Here is a 23,298-nt window from a genome sequence, read left to right on the forward strand (position 1 = left end):
ATAATCTTTAAAGGCTGGGTTGGTCTATTTTTCTTTGCTAATATGAAAATATATACCCAAGCCACTAACTGTTGTATGTGCTTCCTTGTAATTTTTTTTATCTATGTGGTCAGTGGAATCAAAAAAGTAGTGTACACACTTAAACAAGTATTAAGTTAATGAAATGATCTTAATTTTAATTTATAAAACTTAATAACATTATTCAGTCAAATCCATTTGAATATAGTTGTACTTAATATAGTCGAAGGTTTTGCTTCTGCTTGCTTATATGAGTTTTCCCAAAACAATAACCTATGACAAATTTAATTTAAGGCCATTTCTATTTAAAGCAATACACTAAAGAAATGCAAGTTAAAAATATGTAATTGGAATATGAATTTTTGGTTGGTTACTTTAAATTTAAATATGTGATATATTTTTTAAAATTACATATTTCAAAGTAGTTTAGACTTCATTTATAAAGGGGAAAAAAGCTGTTTGGAAAAACATATCCCCATCTCTTCAATTTCCCAATTATTTCTTTATAGCATGTTTTGTAGTTTATATGCATTAAAATAGTTCCCATCCCAAAAATTCTTTTAGTCGTCAGCATAGTAGAATGTACAATATTTTGTGATTGTGTGATTTATTTACACATGTTGCTGTAGCTTAAATTCTACAGTATAAAATTATCTCTTCTGCTGATTTTAGTTAGGAAAATTAACCCCAATGGAAACTTTTGGCATTTTTGCAGAGATAGATTTAAGGAATTTCTTATTTTCAGTAGCTTTAAAGTTGCTGTCCATGATATATCTGCTTTTAAAATCTTAACCCCTCAATATAAAAAGAAATGGTTCTTAAATCTTAACTATTTTCTCATGGACTAGTTTCATACTATGTTTTGTTTAGATATATGCTGTTAGTTTTTCATTATTTCATTAATAATACAAAAGAAATTAACCTCTATTTTGTATTTTTTAAACAAAATCTAGATGAGGAAGAGGATGGCAAGACTCCAACACAACCACTGTTGAAAAAAGGCAGGCATTTTCCATCTTTTTGTTTCAATCCATTTTTTTCCATGCTGTTAACGCCAAATTTTTTAAGTCTATCTCCATGGTGAGGTTGTAATATAGTTATTTGTGAGTTACAAATTAGAGAAATAATCACTGATTATTTCAACTACATAAAGCAGTTCCATCCAGCAAGAATGAAATCACATAAACAAAATTGTAAAATAAAATGTAATTGGAAATGTTCAGATCCTAAAAATTAAGACTTTAGTGAATGAATCTTTTTGTTTGGCCCATGTGTTAAATAATTTGGAGTAAAAAATGAAGAATTTTCATTCATGACCATAAATTGCATCCATCTAAATTTTTTCTGTAATAAAATTTTATTTTAACTTTTATCATATTTTTCATAGTTCTGCTGAGCTTTGGGAGATACATAATCATTGAATTAGAGGGTAGAGGTGAGAGTTTGGAGGAGTATGGTTTGGTAGCCATATTATTTCATCATGAATAATTTTGTATTCTGAATACATGCTGTAACATTTTGTGGTAGATATTATCATTTAATTGACAGTAATTCTACATTGGTGATTAAATTTCCTCCTGTGGATTTCTGCTTTACAAAACTGGTATTTTTTACAAATAAATATATTGACCTACTCTCAGTTCATTTTTCCTTTGTTTTGATTCAAAGATCCTGGAGAACATAGTTATTCACCTCTGGTACATAGTTCATTTCAACCATGCTACAAGTTCCTTCCTAACCTAATTGCCTATGTACTACTATATAATATCAGGTTATGGGATCCCTATCCCAAACCTCTTTCCCACCCCAAATTTCAAGATATCAAATACCAAGGCAAATTATGAGTAGAATGTTTTCAGTGGGTAGTTTTGACTGTAAATTATTTTTTACAAATGCTTTCATTTAGTTTTTTCAATTTACAGCATACTTTTTAAAATGTTCTTGTGAGCATCAAGTCATCAACAATCCAGATTATAAATTATAGACCTCAAATTATCCAACTAGTCTAAAAGATTTATAATTTTTTCAGAACTATGTTAGAATTTCTGGGCCAATTATTAAATGTTAAATTTTATTAGTACTTTCAGAACACTAAAAATGTTTGGTTTTATATAATTCATTTTAAAATGTTTAAAGTTGATCTATAAGAAATTACATTTATTATGGTTGACACATTGAAAAAAGTAAGCAATATAATCTTTTTTTGCACAAAAGTGAGGAAATGGTAAGAAAAGTGATTAAACAAACAACAAAAAAAAGCTTAATTTTTTTCTTACATATGCTTGTTTCCATTCTTTAGAACCTAAAGGTCCTGCTGCTCCATTAAATGTAGCTGACCAAAGACTTCTTGAAGCTAGTACACAATTTCAGAAAAAACAAGGCAAAAATACTATTGATGTCTGGTGGCTTTTTGATGATGGAGGTGAGATTACTTCTAATTTCTAAATTAATGCTTTTTCCTTAAGAATGTTTTCAGGGGCTAGGTGGTGCAGTAGATAGAGCACCAGCCCTGAAGGTCAGGAGGACCCGAGTTCAAATCTGGTCTCAGATACTTAACACTTCCTAGTTGTGTTACCCTGGGCAAGTCACTTAACCCCAATTGCCTCAACCAAAAAAAAAATGTTTTCACTAATTGGCACAGAGTAAATTATTAAATTAAAAATAAATCATATAGAATTGAACATACTTAATGATTTATTGTGTTTTATTATTTAATCAGGTCTGACCTTATTGATACCTTATCTTCTGACAACTAAGAAAAAGTGGAAAGACTGTAAGATCAGAGTATTTATTGGTGGAAAAATAAACAGAATAGATCATGATCGGAGAGCGTAAGTTATTCTAAATGAATATGAATTTTGCTCCTTCATTGGTGTGTCAGTGTTATAATTTAACTTTAAGATATCTGTAAGATAAACATTATAAGAGAAAATTCAGAAAACTCATGTTTCAAGTTAATATTGTACTTTAAACTTTTGATATGCTACTTATTAGCACTGTAATGTAAATAATTTAAATTGGAAGAAAAATTCCCTTAATGAATTTATCTTAAAATTTTGGCACTTGGGGCAACTAGATGGTTCAGTGATAGAGTGCTGGCCCTGAAGTTAGGAGTACCTCAGTTCAAATCCAGCATCAGACACTTAATACTTCCTAGTTGTGTGATCCTGGGCAAGTCACTTAACCTCAATTGCCTCAGCCAAAAAAACCCCCAAAAAATGCCATTCATATATGTATGTATCTCTATAATTTAGTCAACTAAATATATGTACAGTACATAGAGACAGATATACATATACCTAAACATAATGTGCATTTATATTTTGATTAAGACTTAGAACCTATAAACACTTGTTAAACATTGATTGAAATAAGATATTACATCTAAATAAGACAGTACTTTACCAGTATCTGTCATAATCATCCAGTCCTTTGTAATCCCTCTCTGATTCTGTCATATCTCCAGACTCAGTTTCAGCATTAGAAACTTTGTGCCATAGCTAACTTCTGTGCTTCTCCATATAAGAATAGAGTTTTAGAGTATCTAAAAACAAGTAGATTTTCAGAACTTATTGAAAAAGATTAGAAAGGAATATATGTAAATCTGATTTATATGGCATCTTCACACAAATGATCATGTGATTCTGACAGTAGGTTAGAAAAAGCTTTTGAAGTAATACAACCATCATGTTCAGAATAAAAGGATTGGCCTTAATGTGGTAAACAGTTTCTATCACTGAGAGCTAGCATTATTTGTAATAGTTAAAACACTAGAGCCCTTTTCAGTAAAATTTTGGTTAAGATCAGGGACACTGTTGTTTGATATAATCCAATCTCAATAAGACAAGAAAACCAAATTGAAGAAATAAATTTAGGCAATTAATAGTAATTTAGGGCACACACAGACCCAAGAGGAGTTGAACATTGTTCATGACAAGAATGCCAACCACTGCAGAAAATAGTTTTATTCAACAAAAACTACTGGAAAAATTGGAAAGCACTCTTGAGAGAAATTAACCTTAGTGGACAGATTTAAAGTATAAGGAATCTCAAATATGAAAAACATGGTGAGTTCTTCACCAAATACAGGAGAGAAAGGATAGATCATAAAAGATATATGTTTTACAACTTAAAAGCTTTCATTAAAAAAAACAAAAGCAATGCAGTTAGAATTAGAAGGGAAGCAGTAAACTGAGAAAATCTGTGTAGCTCAATTTTTTGGATAAAAATCTAATAAGGAATAGACAATATATACAACAACATGAACAAGAATCATTCTTCAGTGGATAAAAGGGCAGCAGAAGAAATATAAACTCAAAAATTTTAATGCTTCAATTTATTAGAGAAATGAAAATTAAAATAAATATGACAAGGACATGGTAATTTTCAGGATTTTGAGAGAGCCGTTAGATGAGTACACAAAAGGAAGTAGAGATAAAATCCCCTACCCCAGAAAACTGAAGTACTTATTCTAAGGTTCTACTAAATAAATTTAGAAAGACTGAGTTCTTGTTTTTCATATCTACTGATTTCAGCCTTAGTGTAAGTATTGAAATCTTTTTAAAAAATCTTTAAATCTACAACTTTGTGTCTCTGTTTTAGGATGGCAACTTTACTTAGCAAATTCCGAATAGACTTCTCAGACATCATGGTCCTGGGAGATATTAACACAAAGCCCAAGAAAGAAAAGTAAGTTACATAAATGTCTTCTTGAACTTGAGTAGGTCATGAATGTGTTACTCAGATGAATTCATGAGGCATATACCATTCAGAGCTTAAATCTTTTTTTTTTAATGGGAAAAAATATTCAATTTATAGTCAGAAAACCAAGGTTTAGCAATCCTCTCACTTAATTACCTTTGCTGGAGCTTCACTTTCCTTATCTCTACAGTAATAGGGATGAAGATTTGGTTGAAATGATCTCTAAAGTCTCTTTTACTTCAAATCTTTAATCTTATAACTTCTTTGTTGACAATATATATACAGATAAGTCATTTGGCTCCTCATGAAAGCTGGCACTGATTTCTTCCTTGTCCTTTCTCTTATGTCACAAGATTTCTTTAAATTCAGTCTAAGAACATACAAATATTTGCTAAAATACACTCAGAATTCTTCCATAAAATCAGATTTTACTCAGAATCATCATCTTACTTTTTCAACACCTCTTTGAAAATGTGGGCTCTTCTTTATTTTAAAGATGTTGTAAAATTGAAACATTTGTTCAGATTTTCTTTTAGAACTATTGTTATTTCTGTAATAAGTCATCTGACTTCATGAAATAGTAATTTATAGCATCTTGATTGTCAAATATCTAAATTCATGTAGGGAAGTATGCTTTGTAGTATCTGTATGTCTCTGTGTGAGAGAGAAAGAGAGAAAGAAAGAGAGAGGGAGAGGGAGGAGAAAGACAATCATCTTTGTGGATGCTCACTTTTTTCATCTTGTGCTATTTTTTTTTTTTTTTTTTTTTAAGGTAATGAGTTTAGTGACTTGCCCCATGTCACACAGCTGAGGCTGGATTTTAATTCAGGTCCTCCTGATTCCACAGCCAGTGCTTTATTCACTTCACCACTAGCTGCTCCTTCCTGTGCTGGTCTTGACTATGGCATCCCCTTACTTGTATGCGGAAAACATGATTATGCAGGTGGCCTTAGAAGCAACTTGGGATGTAGAGAATATCTAATCTGCAATCTCATGTTGGCCTGAAAATGCAAGATAGTACAGACTCCTTTTGATTAGCTTATTATGAGAACTGAAAAGGAACAGGAGTTAACTCATTTAACATTGAAATAGAAGCATATTCTAAATGGTGTTACTCTTGACAAGAAAGGAAGAATACAGTGATTGTCTTTGCTATGATATCTGTACTTTTAAATCTTCGTAGATTGGTATTCTATGACTGCCTTATTTCTCCACTTAGCAAGATCAAGTGGTTTGGGTTTGGGGATTTTTGGGTTTTTTTTTTTTCTTTTTAGCTATAGTAATTTCTAGGCTTTTGAAAATAGTCAGCGTTGATAGCACTCAAATAACCACCATTTTTTCTCATGTTTATTTTTCTAATTTGGTGGGGTGGGGTTGTCATTTTTTTTATAACAAGTATCCTAAATGCATAGAGAGCTTATTCAGAAATAGTTTCTACCCAAGTTAACCACTCATGTTTTTGTTATATTGATTCTGATTGTGTCCATTGCCTCCAGACTCTTTTCTTAAAGAAAATATTCCTATTTCTATCAGTATGAGTCTCCTGTGAATTATTGGCATCTTTTGTTTTTTAGATCCAAAACATAATTTTGTTATTCTTTTCCATGCCCATCTTTGCATTGAAGTTACCAACTTGATTTGGGTAGTCTTATCAGATTCTTTAATGAGATTCCTTGATTTCCTCATCCTCTACAACAGTGTATAAACTGAAATTATGTCATAGCAATCTTTCTGCAAATGTTTATGAATCCTATAATACAGGATTCAACAAATTAAATGTTTGGTTCCACAGGCATGGCTATACAAACAGCACTTGGCATAGTACCTGGCACATAGCATATGCTTAATAAATGTTTGTTGACTATTGAAATTCAGAAAACAAACACTTATTGCCCTCAAGGAGCTCACATTCATTTGTCAGGGAGCATTTATTAAGGTTCTAAATGGCAATCCCTGGGACAGTTCTTTGCTTATTGTTCCTTTGCTCTCCAAGAAGCCTCAAATGACATTACTATATTAGAATCCAGTTACCATGTGTCCACCTGTGACTGGTCAGACCAGAATGAGCCCAGAGTATTTGGCCACAGGTCAGACACAAATGTCCTTGTGAGCATTTGGGAGGCACTTTCTAACTTAACCCATCTCGTGTTTCTTTACTGATTTTGGCATTGAGGATGCAAATACAAAAAAGAAGTAAACAAATTCTGCTCTCTAGGAAGTGATAATGCCACAGCCTTATCACATAAAGATTTTATCTGAGAACTGAAAATGGCCTTCAAGACCATCTCTGTCATCTTATAAGTATCGCAGGTGACCCCAGGTCTTCCAATTTCAGAGCTGCTACTGGTGGTAGTAAAATCTTTTACCAATTTTAAAGTCACTTTTATCCTAAGGAAACATAGGAGTTGAATTCTGGTTTCACAACCAGGAAAGATCCATGTTCAAGTCCTGACTAACACATATTGACTGCATAAACAGAGGAAAGCCACCTATCCTATCAGTGGTTAGCCAACTCTTCCATTCTCTGAATTGCAGGACGACCATCTTGAAGCCAAATGAAATCACAGAAATGAGTGATTTGATGGAGGGTATTAGTTACTATCTGGATGCCTTGGAGAGGTCACTTAATCTCTGTTTTCTTCAGTTTGTAAAAAAAGGGGGTTGGACTGAATAGCCTGCTAGCCACTAAGCCTCTAATCTATAATCTGATACTATTTAACTAATAAGCATAATAAAAATATAAAAATACTGCTCCTCTTCACACACAAAGACACTTAAAAAGGAGACAACAGAGCTTATAATGCCACATTTTTTTCTAATATGTTTATCCTACCGCCATTACAACTAAAAAAAAATAGTTGGGGAAAAAATCATTGTCAAAAATTCTTTCATTTTACTTTCCAATATTCATGCAAATTATTTTACCTATAAATTTCATTTATACTGTTTATAGTATAACTTAAATATTTATAATATTCTAATTGTACTATTAAAAAGCCAACTTCAAAAAAATTAGGTAACAATGTCACCAAATAATCCAACAACTTAGTAAATACTAATAAAGTTTAAGAACTTTTAAGTATTTCAAAAATATTCCAATAAAGGAAAAATAATTATCAGGAGGAAAAAAAGGTTATTTGTTTTTCCCCACATAAAAATAATAGGAATGAGAAGAAGGATAATTACGTCTTTCTGAAATGATAATTTCACTATAGAGTTCAACAAATATTCAGCATTTATTAAATGCCAATGAATAAAGCACTATGCCAATTCTTCAGAAGCAAAGGATTGGAAAAAAAACTATTAATGTGGAAAAATATTGATTGGTTGTTTTTGAATGTACCTCTTTTGCATTATCTCTAAATCCTTTCCTTTCTAGCTATTTAGCCTATATACATAATAATAATTGACATGGTTATAAACATTTTCCAATCCAGCTATAATTTGTAAAGAATCTACCATAAACCTATTTTTCTGTTAATACTCCTGCTTTTCCAATCTTATTTTCAATGTCATTCTGCCATATTTATTTTAATCACTATTGCCATTTTAACTACATTTTCCCTTTAAAATTTTTCTACTAAATATTTTTCTTTCAGTTATTTAAAAACATTTTTTTTGTATTTAACCTATATCAGATTGCTTGTTATCCAAGGGGGAGGAGAAAAGTTAGGAATACAAGGTTTTGCAAAGGTGAACATTGAAAACTATCTTTGCATGTATTGGGGGGAGAGTAAGGCTATTTTAAGAAACAGGAGAGTTGATTAATAATACTTGCCAATATGAATAAAGCAAAAAAAACCCTTAAAAATACTTTTTAAAAAAGAAGTCCATATATGTTTCACAAGAACACCAAAATTAGTGCCCCCCCCAAAAAAAAAAAAAGCCACAGAGTGTGGACCAAAGTTAGAGCAGCAGCATGTCCATAGATATGTATACAAAGAATAAATACAAGGATAAATTAGGGAGAAATGATACTACATTCTAATAGACTTGACTGATTGTTGCATGAATAATTATTGCCTTTGAATGTATAATCAAATAAATTCTGCAAACTTCTAATTTGTCTCCATTTTTCCATCTAATTGAAAGTTTTTTCTTCTCATTTCACTTATAGCAAGAATTTAAAGTTTGATATGATTTGATTCCTCCAGTTAATATAGTCAATATTTTGTCACTGGACAAGGATCTCACATGTAGAATCCGAACTACTATTTATATATTTATCGATCTATAAAATACCATGTGATTCCTAGTATCCTTTGCCCTTTTCTGCCACTGTGCCAGAAGAAGACAACACAGGATCAGGCCATTTGTGTTACATGGGATGTGGATAAATTATCACAGTGGTCAGTCTACTAATGATGAGCCACTGTGCATGTAGTTATGCTGTTCCTTAAAAATCAGACAATCTTAGCACAACTGTACTCAAAGTCCTTTGAGAATGAAAGGACTAGAGTTTGAGCTCCACTAAAATAGCTCTAAAAGTCATAGAAGTCTTTTATCTGGGGGCAAAATTAATTGGGGATAGGTAGCAACAATATAAAGATCAATCACTTGTGGGGGAGTGGGAGAAATGACACAAAAGCTCTTGCATTGAAGACATAATTATAATGAGAGAAGTTAATCTGTCCCCAAGAAAGTTTAGTCTGCCTCTTTGGGGTTTTATGGGTAGACAGACTGTAAATAGGAATATGTAAAGAGAAGAGGGGAAGGGTTATTGAATATTGCCAAGATAATGGAAAATTTTAGGGTAGAAGAATGGCAGGCAAGAATCCACTGCTACCTCACTCCACTGAGTGCCCACCCACTGGGACAAAGTTTGCCTAAGATAGAACATCATAGTAGGATTTGATGAAGAATTATGAAAAAGTATTTACACTTTTTTTGCCTTTTAGAAAAATTGAGAATGATAACTGATTTTAAATGCTCTCTGTTTCTTTGAAGTATTGTGGCTTTTGAAGAAATGATTGAGCCCTTCAGGCTTCATGAAGATGATAAAGAACAAGATATTGCAGATAAAATGAAAGAAGATGAACCTTGGAGAATAACAGATAATGAACTTGAACTTTATAAAACAAAGGTATTCTCTTTCTTTACGTAGTCCTACCATGTGTTTTAAAATGTATATTTTTAAAAATAAATTTATTCAGACAAATTGCTAAAGATTTTTTGTATCTTTCAGAATCTTAATTTATTATTGATCATTTATTTACTCTCTTACATTTTTGCTTTCTTTTGTCATTTCTAGAATTGTGAATCATAATAGGTGCTGATTTTCTAAATTGGAACTAACTTTTCTCCTTTGCCTTTTAGACATACCGCCAGATAAGATTAAATGAGTTATTAAAGGAGCACTCAAGTACAGCTAATATAATTGTTATGTAAGTAAAATGTGCAGTATACCATTGTTTAGCATACTTTTTCTGGTAGTGTTATCTATTTTAAGTGGATGGACAGATAATGTTATCATGTATTCCAATTTAGATTTTTGGTATTGTGTTTTAACATACACTTTAAGTTAAATGTTATGAAAAACTACCTGTTAAACACATATACTGACTTATATAGTGATGACAAATAGACATCTGTTGCTTAACTTTAAATACAAAAACATCAAATATGGTGTTAAATCAGTTTAGCTTTCCTTCTCTTGGCTTAAAATATAAGCAGTGCCATTTAGCAAAATTCTTGCTGTATTTTTCTTACTTTGGGAGAACCTTTTGGATATTTCACTTTTTAAGAAACAACTTTCAGTTGTCAACAAGGAAAGTACACAATCCTTTATGTCTGATGTCTTCCAAATTTGGCTAGGACCTATGAATAGGAGCAGTTAGGTGATTTGGGTCTAAAGTCAGGAAGACTCATCTTGCTAAATTCAGTCAAAGATGCTTATTCAGCATGTGACCCTGGGAGAGATATCACTTTGTTTGCCTTAGTTTCTTCATCTGTAAAATGTGGTGGAGAAGGAAATGGCAAACTATTCCTTTATCTGTGTTAGAAAATTTCAAATGAGGTCATAAAGAATTGGAGGAGGTGACTGAGCAGTAAGATCTATGAATGTATCCAACAAACTTTCTCACTTGTTCTTTTTCCTTTCTCCTACATAGAGATAGAAATTAAGAGCCCTACTTCAAATGTGGTGATTTGTGTCACTTGTTTTCATTTGCCAAGAACAAGGGTCACCTGGTTTTTTTCTCTTTGCATTTGCACTTCTATTTATAAATTTATGAGCCTTCGTTGTTCAGATAGACAATGGAAAAATTAAATATGAAAAAGAAAGATGCAAAAGCATTAATGAATTAAAGCTGAGATTTTCTTTTACTGAATATCACAAAGTGATTATTTTAATTTAAAAGTTATGTCTAAGTTCAACTTATTCAAATAAGTTGGTTCAAACAATTATTGTTAGTAATCAGTAAAAGACTTGCTGGGTAGGAGATATTCATAGAGTTCTAGAACTAGAAAAGACCGGAGAATCCATCAGTCCTACATTTTACTGAAAAGGCAACCAAGGCCCAAAGAAATTGTGAAGATGAAAATGAAGTAAGATTAGTTGTCTCTGAACTGTCACTCATACTTTCTTGCCTCAGTTTAACTAAAATGAGTAAGCTATATATGGTTCTTTACCTGTTTGAAATAGAACTATCTTTTTTTTTTTTAATGATTTCTTTCTAAGAAAGGAAACATACAATATGATGTTTCATATCAGTGTAAATTTGTTCAACTTTATGCATCAATATAAGAAAAAAAAAAAAGTGTTACTATTCTTTCTTTGGCCCAATTTCAAAACAATTAGGATGATATAAAGTAATTGTAATGAAATAAATTGAAGTAATCGGTAAGTTTTTCTTGAATTTCTGTGTACTTTTGATTATTTTTCTTATTAATACTAAAACGTTTTAAAGTTATTTATTGTTATTTTTCTTACTATTAGGAGTCTCCCAGTTGCACGAAAAGGTGGTGTGTCTAGCGCCCTTTACATGGCGTGGTTAGAAGTTTTATCTAGAGACTTGCCACCAGTCCTTCTTGTCCGTGGGAATCATCAGAGTGTCCTTACCTTCTATTCGTAAACACTACATCATGGACAGCTCTAGGGAAATGACACTACAATCCCTAGTAAAGTGACTTGAAATCTTCTGTGAGACTGCAACACGGTGGCAAAACAGTGGCTTTTCTTCCACATTTTTCAGAACTGAAAGCACACGGGGAAGTTGCTCCATTTGCATGGTTGTGGAGACTTCAGTTTTATTCCTTATTGTTGGACATAAGCTTTTTCTTTGCTACTTGAATAGCAATAAAAGTGTGTTTTTATTTTCAATTGGTGAAAGAAATATAGATTTATAAAAGCCTTTTAGCCTTGAGGTGCCTTCTAAGATTAACCAAATTTCATCCATATATATCCTCTTTTATAAATTTATAAAAAATATCAAACTTTGCCTTCAACTAAGACTATAGCTCAAATGTAAGTTGGTTTCTAGTCTCGTCCATCTTAAAATGAATGCTGCTTTTCTGTCTTCCATTGAGCAATTAATTAGTTGTTAGTACTGTATGTTTTCTATTACTGTACTTTTTTTTATGGTCTCTGTTAGATGTTAATGGGGTAAGAATTAGGGCAGGTCTTGTCATTTGAGATGAAACACAAGAGTCAGAATGTCCAAAAGTTTAATCCATTTAAGTATGCATGTATAAATGTAAACCTTTAAGAAAAGAGTTTTCACCTTTTATGAAACTTTATCTTATCAATGTCATAATTTCCAGTTAAGAAATGTCAAAAGATTTATTATCAGTAGTTTTTTATGACATGCTGAAAACCATACTCCATTCTACAGTCTAAAATATACATAACTTTAAATTATTAGAGGGGACCTGTCCGTGTTTGTCCTTCAACTCTGAGTGATTTTTCGGTAAGAACTTAGGTTTCCTGTAGGAAATTTGGGTTAAGTAATGCCATCTTACAGAGCATTTCAGTAAACACTATGTGGCATTCTTTCATCCTTTTAAAATCATACGATTTCTTTAGTTTATCATTAAAATGGTTAAATGGACCACTGATTACTTAGTGAAATGTTTTTAGGCTAATTCATTTGTCAAATACACTTAGTCTTAATATACTCAGGTTTGAACATTTAAATTTAATCCATTCTTTAATATGTAAAGTCCATATTAAAAACTGCCAGGTTGTGCTTTTTGAACATTTGTTTTGACAGTATAGTCTACCAGTATATAGTAGTGATAATGCATAAGGTATTATCACAGAAAGCTTTCTATACAAATTACTAATGTGAATTTTTTCATTCTTTTATATTCAAGAAAAGATTGCCTAAAAACATTTCAAGAGTTTTAAACACACATACACACACACGTATATCATATATATGGTATATATATATATTTTATATGTATGCATTATATATTTTATATACACTTACACAACAAACTACATGTTACTAGGCCATATTGCTGGTTGTTCAGCAGTGTTCAGTGATCGATCAAACTTCATTAGCTAACAATTTTGTTAAACATAAGATCAAAGTAAATTATCATATGGTTTTCTTAATGAACAAAGTTTTAGTCATTTGTAAGATACATTGTTAACTACAAATGACTAATTTGTGATAGTCAAATGTTCTATAATTCATCCATATTGCTATTCAGTCCAGTTATTTATAAGTTAAAAAATAGTTTTTAAAATATTTTGTTTCTGGTTCTCCAGATCTTTGAATTTTTTTCTCTTTTCAAAACTGCAGTTTTATTTGATTTTTGCTGCATGAATATGAAGTAAATTAGTTTCAGAATGGACCTGGTAATTTTTTTTATGTAAAATATTAGTAAAAATTTTAATACTTTGTTTTCCAAATTTATTTTCCTAGCTCATAACTCACAACTTTATTGCATTTATTACAAGATTTGCAGTAATTGTGGGGAAGAATAGTAGAAATATAAAATTACTCAATAAGCATGGAATTGTTACCATGTTTGAATTTTTTTTTCCTTTAAACAGATGGACAATAGGGCATGGACTTAGTGCTGCTATCTTGAAATGTGCACAGGTACACTTATTTTAAAAGTTTTGCCCATTCAGGAAACCATCACTTACAATCTGTACCACAGGAACCAAATGAAGTGTGTGTATTCATACATGTGTAAAAAGTATATTTAAATATGCATACTTGGGGAAGGGAATCGTAGTCAATGAAATAATGTAAGATGCTTTTCATTTATGGATTCTTTACTTTTAACACTAGATACCAGGTCAAAAATGTTCAAAGTTATTGTAGCTCTCCAATAAATTTCAGCAGTTAAATTGTTAGAAACACATAATAGCTAGTGATGAAGTTATTCTATTTTGTTTATACTGAATTTTGATTGTTTTGATGCCAAATTTTTTTAGTTCTAATCATTGGTGATGACTTGAAATAAGCAATTGTGCATTGGCATTTGGCAGTTCATTATTTCTGTAGACAAAAATTCATGGGGGTTTAGCTAAAATAGCTCTTAAGCTGACAAATAACAGTAGCTGATAAAATCAATTATTTATTTGTTACATTTCAATATTTGTATTTTAGGTTTCCTTTTACATAATTTCTTTTATGTTTTTATGACATTACATATTTAAAGAAAATGAGGAAATAACTTAAATAATTGTGCTTTGGTGGATAATTATCAGCTAAGTTTGAAATTGTAATATTTTGATAAACCCGTAACTGTCACATGAATGCTTTTCTAATGTTTTAACACTGAATATTGCAGTTTGAACTTTGTATAAAGATTACTGCAATAAAGGAAGTGAATCCGATAAAATTATTTGTCTACAATTTGTTTCATAAATATTATTCTCTACTTTTTTGCTTTGTAAATATCTAAAATATCACCAGCCTCATTTTGATAGATTACTTCATTGATGACAATTTTTTAAAAGACCATAATTTAGGTAAATCCTTATAAGTAACAATTTATGTTGACAAATTTATGAATGCCTTTCTGCAAATTGTAAATTGGTAAACACCTGAGCCAACTGTGCTAAATCTTGTATGTTAGAATTGAGACCTTATAAAAATCAGTCTCCTTATTTTACAGGTGAGGAAGCAGACCCAGAGAGGTCATAAGGGCATTGATTAAATTTAGTTTATAGGTCTTAAACTAAAACTGTTGTTTCCTTTTCCCCAGTCTATTGCCTATGGTAAAGTATAGCCATTTCACTCTGCTTTATCTCCAACAGTTTCTTATTCAAGAAACTTTGTTACTTCAGGTTAAATGGTATACAATTAGCTGTGGCAAAAACATCATAAAATTACAGTGTTATAAATGATTTGGGATTCAGTGAGTTAACATGTAAAGTGCTTCAGAAATCCTCAATTGCAATATTATAAATGCTAATTTTTTTTATTCATTGGAAACTTATTCTAATCTGTTCTTAGCACCTCCTATTTACTAACTCATGCTTCTTCAATCACCAGACATTTATTGAGTAATTAGTATGTGCCAGACATACTAACTACTTCTTTTTCCCAATACCAATTTGACCTGTTTCTATTTGGAACCAAATTCTGTTTTTAGAATTGGCATGGTTTTTGGTTGGTAAGGTTGTTTCTTGCCTTCATCTCAAGAATTAAATATCCAGCCTCAGAAAGGAGCTAATCACTGTGCTGAGAACTTTTTTATAAACATTATCTCATTTGATAAGAGAATTACTGGATTGACTATTGCATGGCTTGCATTCTTCTGACAATCTCATCCCTGACTTGGTTCTGTCCTTTTTGGTTGAATTAAAGCAAATGTGCTAGTTTTCAGTTGCCAAGGTAAGTCTCACCTGTATGACAAAGCTTGATTTGGGGAAGGAGAGGGAAATGGGGGAGACATAAGCTAACAGCTGTCCCTAATTTAATGAAATGCAGTGTCTTAAAGACTTGGTTTTGCTCCCTGAAATCTTTACTTTTTTTCATAGGCTTATTTTGTCTTTCTGCTGAATACAAGTACCATGTTCCAGAATTCTGTGTCCCACCACCATGCCTTTACACCAAATTCTAATTCATTCTTCTTACTTCTACTCAGATCTTTAATATAATTTTTGAAGTCGCAAATCATGCTCTCTCTTACTGCTTTGTTTTTAAATTCTCAGTGTTTAGCAGTTTGTAAAATTAATGAATAGTAGCAAAATAGCTCTGCATTATTTTGTGACCTATGTGGATTAGATAATGATGTTATTCACTGTGAGCAGGTCACATTTATTTCAGAAATGCAAGGTTGGTTCAACACTGAGAAAAATTATAAACAAAAAATCATATGAACAAATAAATAGCCTTGGGACTTGAAAAGAGCCTGGCTTTGAATCCTGTCTCAGCCAGACAGGATGTTCTTAGGCAACTTTCTTATCTCATCTCTCAGTACTCTGAATAATTATGACTTTAAGTGGGAGAAAAGTATCAACTTAATACTGGAAGAGATGTACCAATGAAATCAGGCTTATTCTTTATCCCTAATCATAATATAGCAATAAATGCAGGAGAAGAAAAAAGACATATAGCACTGGATGAGACAGGGAAGGGTGGAGAGTACAGCATTAAAAAAAAAAAATTCTCAATGTGATCAAAATTATCCATTGTAAACAAAAAGCTAGGATCATTTGTAATGGAGAAACAGATTATTTACAACTGACAGAATTAAGTGTAATCCTATTGGGAGGGAAATAGACCTTTACTGGGAAAAAGATTTCCAAGTATTCTTGATGAAAAGACCATAATTGAGTAAACAGTGCTTGGAATTGCAAGCACTAAAATTAGCATAGAAAGGTAAAGTTATATGATTGAAAAAGGAATGTGTGGGGTATGAGTTATGTATGTGTTAATAGAGGTATAAGAAGCAAGTATCTTCTCTGGTCATAAAGAAAAGGTTAAAATAATAGTATATGGTTACCTTTGTTCTATCTTAATGTTCTTAGACAAAAAATGGGAGTGTATAAGATGAAAAGTGGGGGAAGGTATAAGGGAAAGGGCATACCATAAACCTTTCATCTGAATCAACTGAAAAAGAAGAGAGACAGTTACACAAACACACAAAAAATAAAAATACGCTAAACATAGTCCACAAAAATTAAATGCCTATCTGCCTTTAAGAAGTTGATAGTCTGGAGAGAGGGATTGGATTGCAAGTCACTAACTACACATAAACAACCTGTATGTAGGATTCATTTGATTTTTTTTTAATTAAATAACTTTTTATTGACAGAACCCATGCCAGGGTAATTTTTTACAACATTATCCCTTGCACTCACTTCTGTTCCGATTTTTCCCCTCCCTCCCTCCACCCTCTCCCCAAGATGGCAAGCAGTCCTATACATGTTAAATAGATTACAGTAGATCTTGGATACAATATATGTGCGCAGAACCGAACAGTTCTCTTGTTGCTCAGGGAGAATTGGATTTAGAAGGTATAAATAACCTGGGAAGAAGAACAAAAATGCAAGCAGTTTACATTCATTTCCTAAGTGTTCTTTCTTTGGGTGTAGCTGCTTCTGTCCATCCTTGATCAATTGAAACTAAGTTAGATCTTGTCCTTGTTGAAAAAATAGGATTCATTTGAAATAACAAATGGAAGATGCTAGAATTAAGGAGAATCCAGAAAGGCTTTCTGTTGAAGGTGAGATTTAAGGCAAGCTAAGAATGCCATGAATTAGAAATGAGGAGAGAACACTCTAGTTGATGAGGGCAGGGTACTGAAGGAGAGGCGTGGCAGGAATGGGTGAGGGTTTCCTTGTTCTCCAAGGCAAGAGAGTTCCCAGCAAAGGACATTTGTTAAACTCAAAGACTGATAAAAAGTTTTTTATTGTTAAAGAGGCACCAAGAGAAAGACTTCGTTGATGGGCAATATTCTCAAGAGAGAAGTGATTTGCAAAGAGACATTTTCTGAAGACCTATTTTATACAAGAGTCTAAGAATTTGACATTCTGTATGCAAGACTATTTGAGTTTATACATGAAAGGAGACATTTTCTGAAGACTCATCTTCCTGTTTCCAGAGGATGTAAGACCATTTGAGTTTGTATAACTTTTTGTTGGTGATTTTACATAACTTTACAGGACTGTCTTAGGTCAGAGTTTTACTCTCATCACAGGTATAAGGGTCAGGTAATGAAAATGAATGGAATTGAGAAATAGAATCTTGTGAGAGAAATGAAAAGGTTAGTGTCACCGCATCACACATTACATGGGGGAAAAGATAGGAAGATGCTGGATTGTGAAGGGCTTTGAATGCCAGATGGAATTTTATGTGTAGAGAGTGTATTACACTGAAAAGGGTGATTTAATATTGTTGGGGCTTATAAGACTCAATTCTTTGGTGTGAGGTCATAACACTACCCTTCTAGCCAAGAGAACAGGAGGACCATGTCACGATCATATATGTATGACTTTAATAGTGAAATAGACCAGGACAAAATGATCTTGCCAAAAATATGAGGAGCCTAACCATAACAGAAAGTCAATTCACAAAATAAGACTAAAAGACAAAAAATTTTAAAAAGTTAAAAGCTATTTAGTGAAAAAAGATAACTCAAAAATACCCATAATAAAGCCTCAAAGAAAAAGTTTGCCCACAAGATCAATTAGAATTCCTAGACAAAATAATGGAAATTTAAGGGAGAAAAAGTCTAAAAATATTAATGAAATAACTAAAAGAATTGGAAATGAGAGGTATGGAGATTTGAAAAGTCAGTATGTGTTTATTAAGCATCTATTATGTACCAGGCATTTGCTGTACCCTGGGGACACAAAACCACAAAGATGGTCCTTACCCTTAAGAAGCTATAGTCTAATGTAGGAAATAACATGACAAGAACAGCATATAAACAAGATATATACAGACTAGTCTGAGAAAAGCACAAAGATTAGGGAATAAGGCTAAAAGATAAAATCCCACAGTAGCTGCAGGGGGGGATTAAGTAAAGAGGGGGTAAGGAAGCCAGCGAGAATTCCAAACATGGACAGCCTTTGAAAATGCACAGAGTTGGGGGTATCTTAATGACTAAAGGTTATGTAAAACTTGAGGCAAATATATTTCTTGTAAACAATATATTATTGGATGCAGTTTTCTAATCTGTTTTCCAATCTTATTACTCAATCCATCCATTCATATTCATAGCTATAATCATTAATTTATATTTCCCTTCACCATATTATTCTATTATACTTTTTTCCTTCTTTTGTTTCTTGTCATCCAAGAGAATGGTGAAAAGTAGCGAGGAATTCAGTATCACTGAATTACAGAGTATGTGATCAAGAGTAACGTAAAAGAAGAATGGGGAGGTAAGAGAAGGATAGTTTATGGAGGGACTTTAAAAGAGCAATGAGTGAGCCGCTGGAATATATTCAATGGGTTGGAGTGGAGAGTGACTTGCAGGACATCCAATTTGAGATGTAAAGTAGGCAGCTAAAGATGTGGAAAGATTAATCTTAGAGAACTAGAAGAATCATCCACATAGACATGATAAATGAGTCTATGGGAGCTGATTTCAAATTAAGGAAGAGAATAGAGCCAGGAACAGAGTCCTTAGGGACATCCACCATCAACAAGCATTACCTGGATCTAGCACAAAGACTAAGGAATAGCCCGAAGGGTAGGAAAACCAGAAGTTGGAGTCACAAAAACTAGAAAGACAAGATCAAGAAGAGGATGGTTTATAATACCAAATGCTGCAGAGAGGTTAAGAAAGTGAGCTGTGGACCACGGGCTTTATTTTGCATGATAAACAAGAAAGGAAGCAAAAGCAGCTATGAGATTCTAACCTTAGAAGCAGCTCATGTTCTCAGGTCATCTCCCAACATAGTCTGAAGCCTTTAGTGGAATAATGATAGAAAGCCCAGATCAAAGAGCCTGCAAAGTTTTTGAGCTCTGTAATGGCTAACAATGGTTTGAGTCTAGAAGCATTTTCCTAGAGCTCCAACCACATCTGTTTCTCAGACACAAAAGCTCCAAACTTGTACTTTGGGAGCACTGAAAACTTAAAGGTCAATATCCTGAGCTGTCCCTGAAATGCTGGAATAACATACCCAATAAAGGAACAGAAGAAACTGAGAGGACACAAAATGAGCATAGACCATCCTGTTCCCTCCAAAAAGTGTGCCGAACCAGGTCCCAAAAAGTAGGACAGAATAAAAAACGGGTGTTCAAGGCACAAATTCAAAACACCTCCAAACAAAGCTTCAAAGAGAAACACAGCTTGGTACTGGGCATACTCTCCCCATTCTCTTCTGGATGACAAGAAACAAAAGAAGGAAAAAGTATAATAGAATAATATGGTAAAGGGAAATATAAATTAATGAATATGAATAATAGAATAATATGGTGAAGGGAAATATAAATTAATGATTATAACTATGAATATGAATTGGATTGAGTAATAAGATTGGAAAACATAGATTAGAAAACTGCATCCAATAATATATTGTTTACAAGAAATATATTTGCCTCAAGTTTTACATAAACTTTAGTCATTAAACGCGTTTTGCCTCAGGTAATAAGGCCTGGAAGGACTTTAATTTAGGACAGAGGTCTTCCATTGCATTCTGGGTTTATTAAGCACCTATTATGCACCAGGCTTTTGCTGTACCCTGGGGACACAAAAACCACAAAGATAGTTCTTGCCCTTAAGAAGCTATAGTCTAATGTAGGAAATAACATAAGAACAGGATATAAACAAGATATATACAGGATAGTCTCAGAAAAGCACAAAGATTAGGGAGTAAGCTAAAAGATAAAATTCTACAGTAGCTGCAGGGGGGTGGGGATTAAGGAAAGAGGGGGGAAGCCAGGAGGAGGTGTATACAGTGAGAATTCCAAACATGGACAGCCTTTGAAAATGCACAGAGGTGGGGGTATCTTGTATGAAAAGTATCTTGGATTTTTGTCTTGCCACTGGACTTCCAGTACCCTGGAGGAGAGGATAAGGCTGACAATTTTACCCAACTGTACCTGACTAAAATCCATCTGTTACACAAATCGAGCCATCACCTTCATATTATTAGTACTACATTTTGAGGACAAAGGACAAAAAACAATGTGAAACAAAGATTTACGCAGTTAAAATAAAGCACTAGAGTAAAATTTATTACACTTCTGCTAAAGTAAAAAAAAAGCAGGGATAGCAATGACAACCTCGATTTGGGAATGGCAATGAGACAACATAGAATTCTGGATGAAGCTAAAGAAGTTTTAAAGGGAAAATGTGTATCTTCAGATATTTTCATCAAGTCAACAAACATTTATTAAGCTGCATTGTATGCCTGGTAGTATGCTCAAATAAATATTCAACTAAAAAACTAGAAAAATCAACAAACTTTAAAAAACTAAGGCCCAAAATAGACATTTTCAAATTCAAAAAAGATAAAATTGAAAACAAAAACATGATTTAATTATAGCTAAAACTGGGAGCTGATTTTTTTGGGGGAAGGGTAATAAGTATAATTTTATTTTTCAAAAAAAGGGAAACCAAATATCCAATATCAAAAAATGAGAAGAGTGAATTTGCAACAAATGAAGAAATATATTATTAGAAACTATTTTGCCCAATTACAGGCCAATAAGACTGACACCCTAAATGAAATGTATGTGTATATATATATATATATATATATATATATATATATATATATATATATATATATATATATAATGCCAGTTTAAGAGAACAAGAAATAAAGGACTTAACTAAACTCAATCTTAGAAAAAGTAATTGAACAAGTTATCATAAATGAACTCCCAAAGGGAAATAAACCAGGACCAAATAAATTTAAAATTGAATTCTATCAAAGCTTTAAAGAACAAAGAGGTTCAGGTTTTTAAAAAGAATGAAAAATTTGGGGAGGAAAAGGGAAAGAAAAGGTCCTGTGAAATTCTCTAATAAAAATACAGGTGATACCTAAACCAAGGAGAAAGTAAAAACACAAACAAAAAAACTAAACCTGTATCATTAATGAATCTTGATGCTACTATTTTAAATAAAATATATGCAAGGAGACTACAGCCACATCTGTAAATATATACTCTGACAAGGCTAGATTTGTATTAGAAATGCAAGATTGGTTAAATATTAAGAAAACTAAATATAACTGATCATATTATTAACAACAGTAAGAAAATCAAATGATAGCAATAGCTATTTTAAAAGTATTTTACAAGATTCAATACCCATTCCTAAAACAGGAATAGAAATAGAAATAGTAGAAAACAAGAATAAATAGATCATTCCTTAATATGAAAAGTACTATTCAATAGTACTTTTGAATCTATGGGAGCTGATTTCCCATATATGCATTATATGTAGTTAGGGATAAAACAGGGGTCCTTTTCCAAAAAGAACAGTAATAAAGCAAAAATGTCCATTTTGACCATTCTTACTTTACTAAGAAAACCCCAAATAAGATTACAATTGGTCATGACTGAAATGATCAAAAAATAAAAATTTGATGTAGTACTAGAAGTGTATTTTTATTAGATATCAATAAGAAAAATAGAAGGAATATGCAAAAAAGGAAATAAAGTCAACACTTTTTTTCCCAGCTGATATTATTTACCAAACAAACTTAGTGAATCAACTAAAAAACTAAATGAAATAATTGACTTCAGTATAATTACAAGATATAAAACAAGCCCCCTAAATCAATAAATCTATACCACCAACAAAATTCATCAGGAAGATAAAAGAATAGAAATTTCAGTTAAAACAATTAGATAATATATCAAATACTTAGAAGTCTGTTGTCAGGTTTAAAAAGTCAAAATGCCAAGAAATACTTTATAGAGCTAGAAATTAAAACAATAACATGTATGTGGAGAGGGAAAAGGTCAAGAATCTCAAGAGAAATAATGAAAAATAGTGGGAAGATACACATGTATATTAAAAACAATATTACAAATATATCATCTCAAACTATATTGCAAAGCAGTAATCATCAAAATAATTTGGTACTGTTCAAGAAATAGATTGATGAGGGAGGGGGGAAATAAACAGGATACAGAAGCAAATAAGCATTATAGCCTAATATTTAATTAAATCAAATTAGGAATTTGACCAGCTATTGAGGTAATAATTTGCTATTTGACAAATGCTTCTTGGAAGCAGGAAAGTGGTGAGGCAAAAACTAAGATGGAGATCAGCAAATACATAAAGAATCTCAAAATGTGACTTATTTAGCAATAACAGAAGTTAGAAGAAGGGGGGGGGTAGGGAGGAGAATTATTACCTTTCAAATATGTAGAGAGGGGAATAGTTCATGAACAGAGATGGAAAGGATCACAGATGAAAATAATTTTGTTTCCCAATGGAGCTAAACTTGGTAAGTGGATTGGGAGGGGGGGTATTTATAGCATTTTTTTCTAATAAAAGTCAAATTTCCAAGATTTACAGATCAAATTTATAAGAATTAGAGCTATTCCCTAATTGACAAATGTGCAAGGGAGATGAAGAAGTTTTAAAGGAAAGAAATACAAGCTATTTTTACAAAATTTGAATGACAATTGAAAAAACCTTTCAAATTTAATATTTAGGAAATGCACATTAAAGCAACTCTGAAATTCAACATAT

The 23,298-nt window shown here is 32.0% G+C and overlaps 1 protein-coding gene across 2 annotated transcripts in view; it reads left to right on the forward strand.

Moving 5' to 3' along the window:
* SLC12A2 (solute carrier family 12 member 2) overlaps positions 1 to 14,523 on the forward strand; it is a 111,530-nt gene extending 97,007 nt beyond the window's left edge. The window contains exons 21-27 of one of the 2 annotated variants that reach the window (XM_023498542.2): positions 972 to 1,019; positions 2,318 to 2,440; positions 2,738 to 2,849; positions 4,621 to 4,707; positions 9,667 to 9,802; positions 10,036 to 10,103; positions 11,657 to 14,523. In XM_023498542.2, the coding sequence (XP_023354310.2) occupies positions 972 to 1,019; positions 2,318 to 2,440; positions 2,738 to 2,849; positions 4,621 to 4,707; positions 9,667 to 9,802; positions 10,036 to 10,103; positions 11,657 to 11,792 (710 nt within the window). In that variant the 3' untranslated portion in view covers positions 11,793 to 14,523. The remainder of the gene's footprint in view (positions 1 to 971; positions 1,020 to 2,317; positions 2,441 to 2,737; positions 2,850 to 4,620; positions 4,708 to 9,666; positions 9,803 to 10,035; positions 10,104 to 11,656) is intronic. The other variant, XM_031939374.1, reaches the window with a different exon arrangement.
* Positions 14,524 to 23,298: the final 8,775 nt, after the last annotated feature.

This window comes from Sarcophilus harrisii, chromosome 1 (assembly GCF_902635505.1).
Source record: "Sarcophilus harrisii chromosome 1, mSarHar1.11, whole genome shotgun sequence".
NCBI classification, from domain to species: domain Eukaryota; kingdom Metazoa; phylum Chordata; class Mammalia; order Dasyuromorphia; family Dasyuridae; genus Sarcophilus; species Sarcophilus harrisii.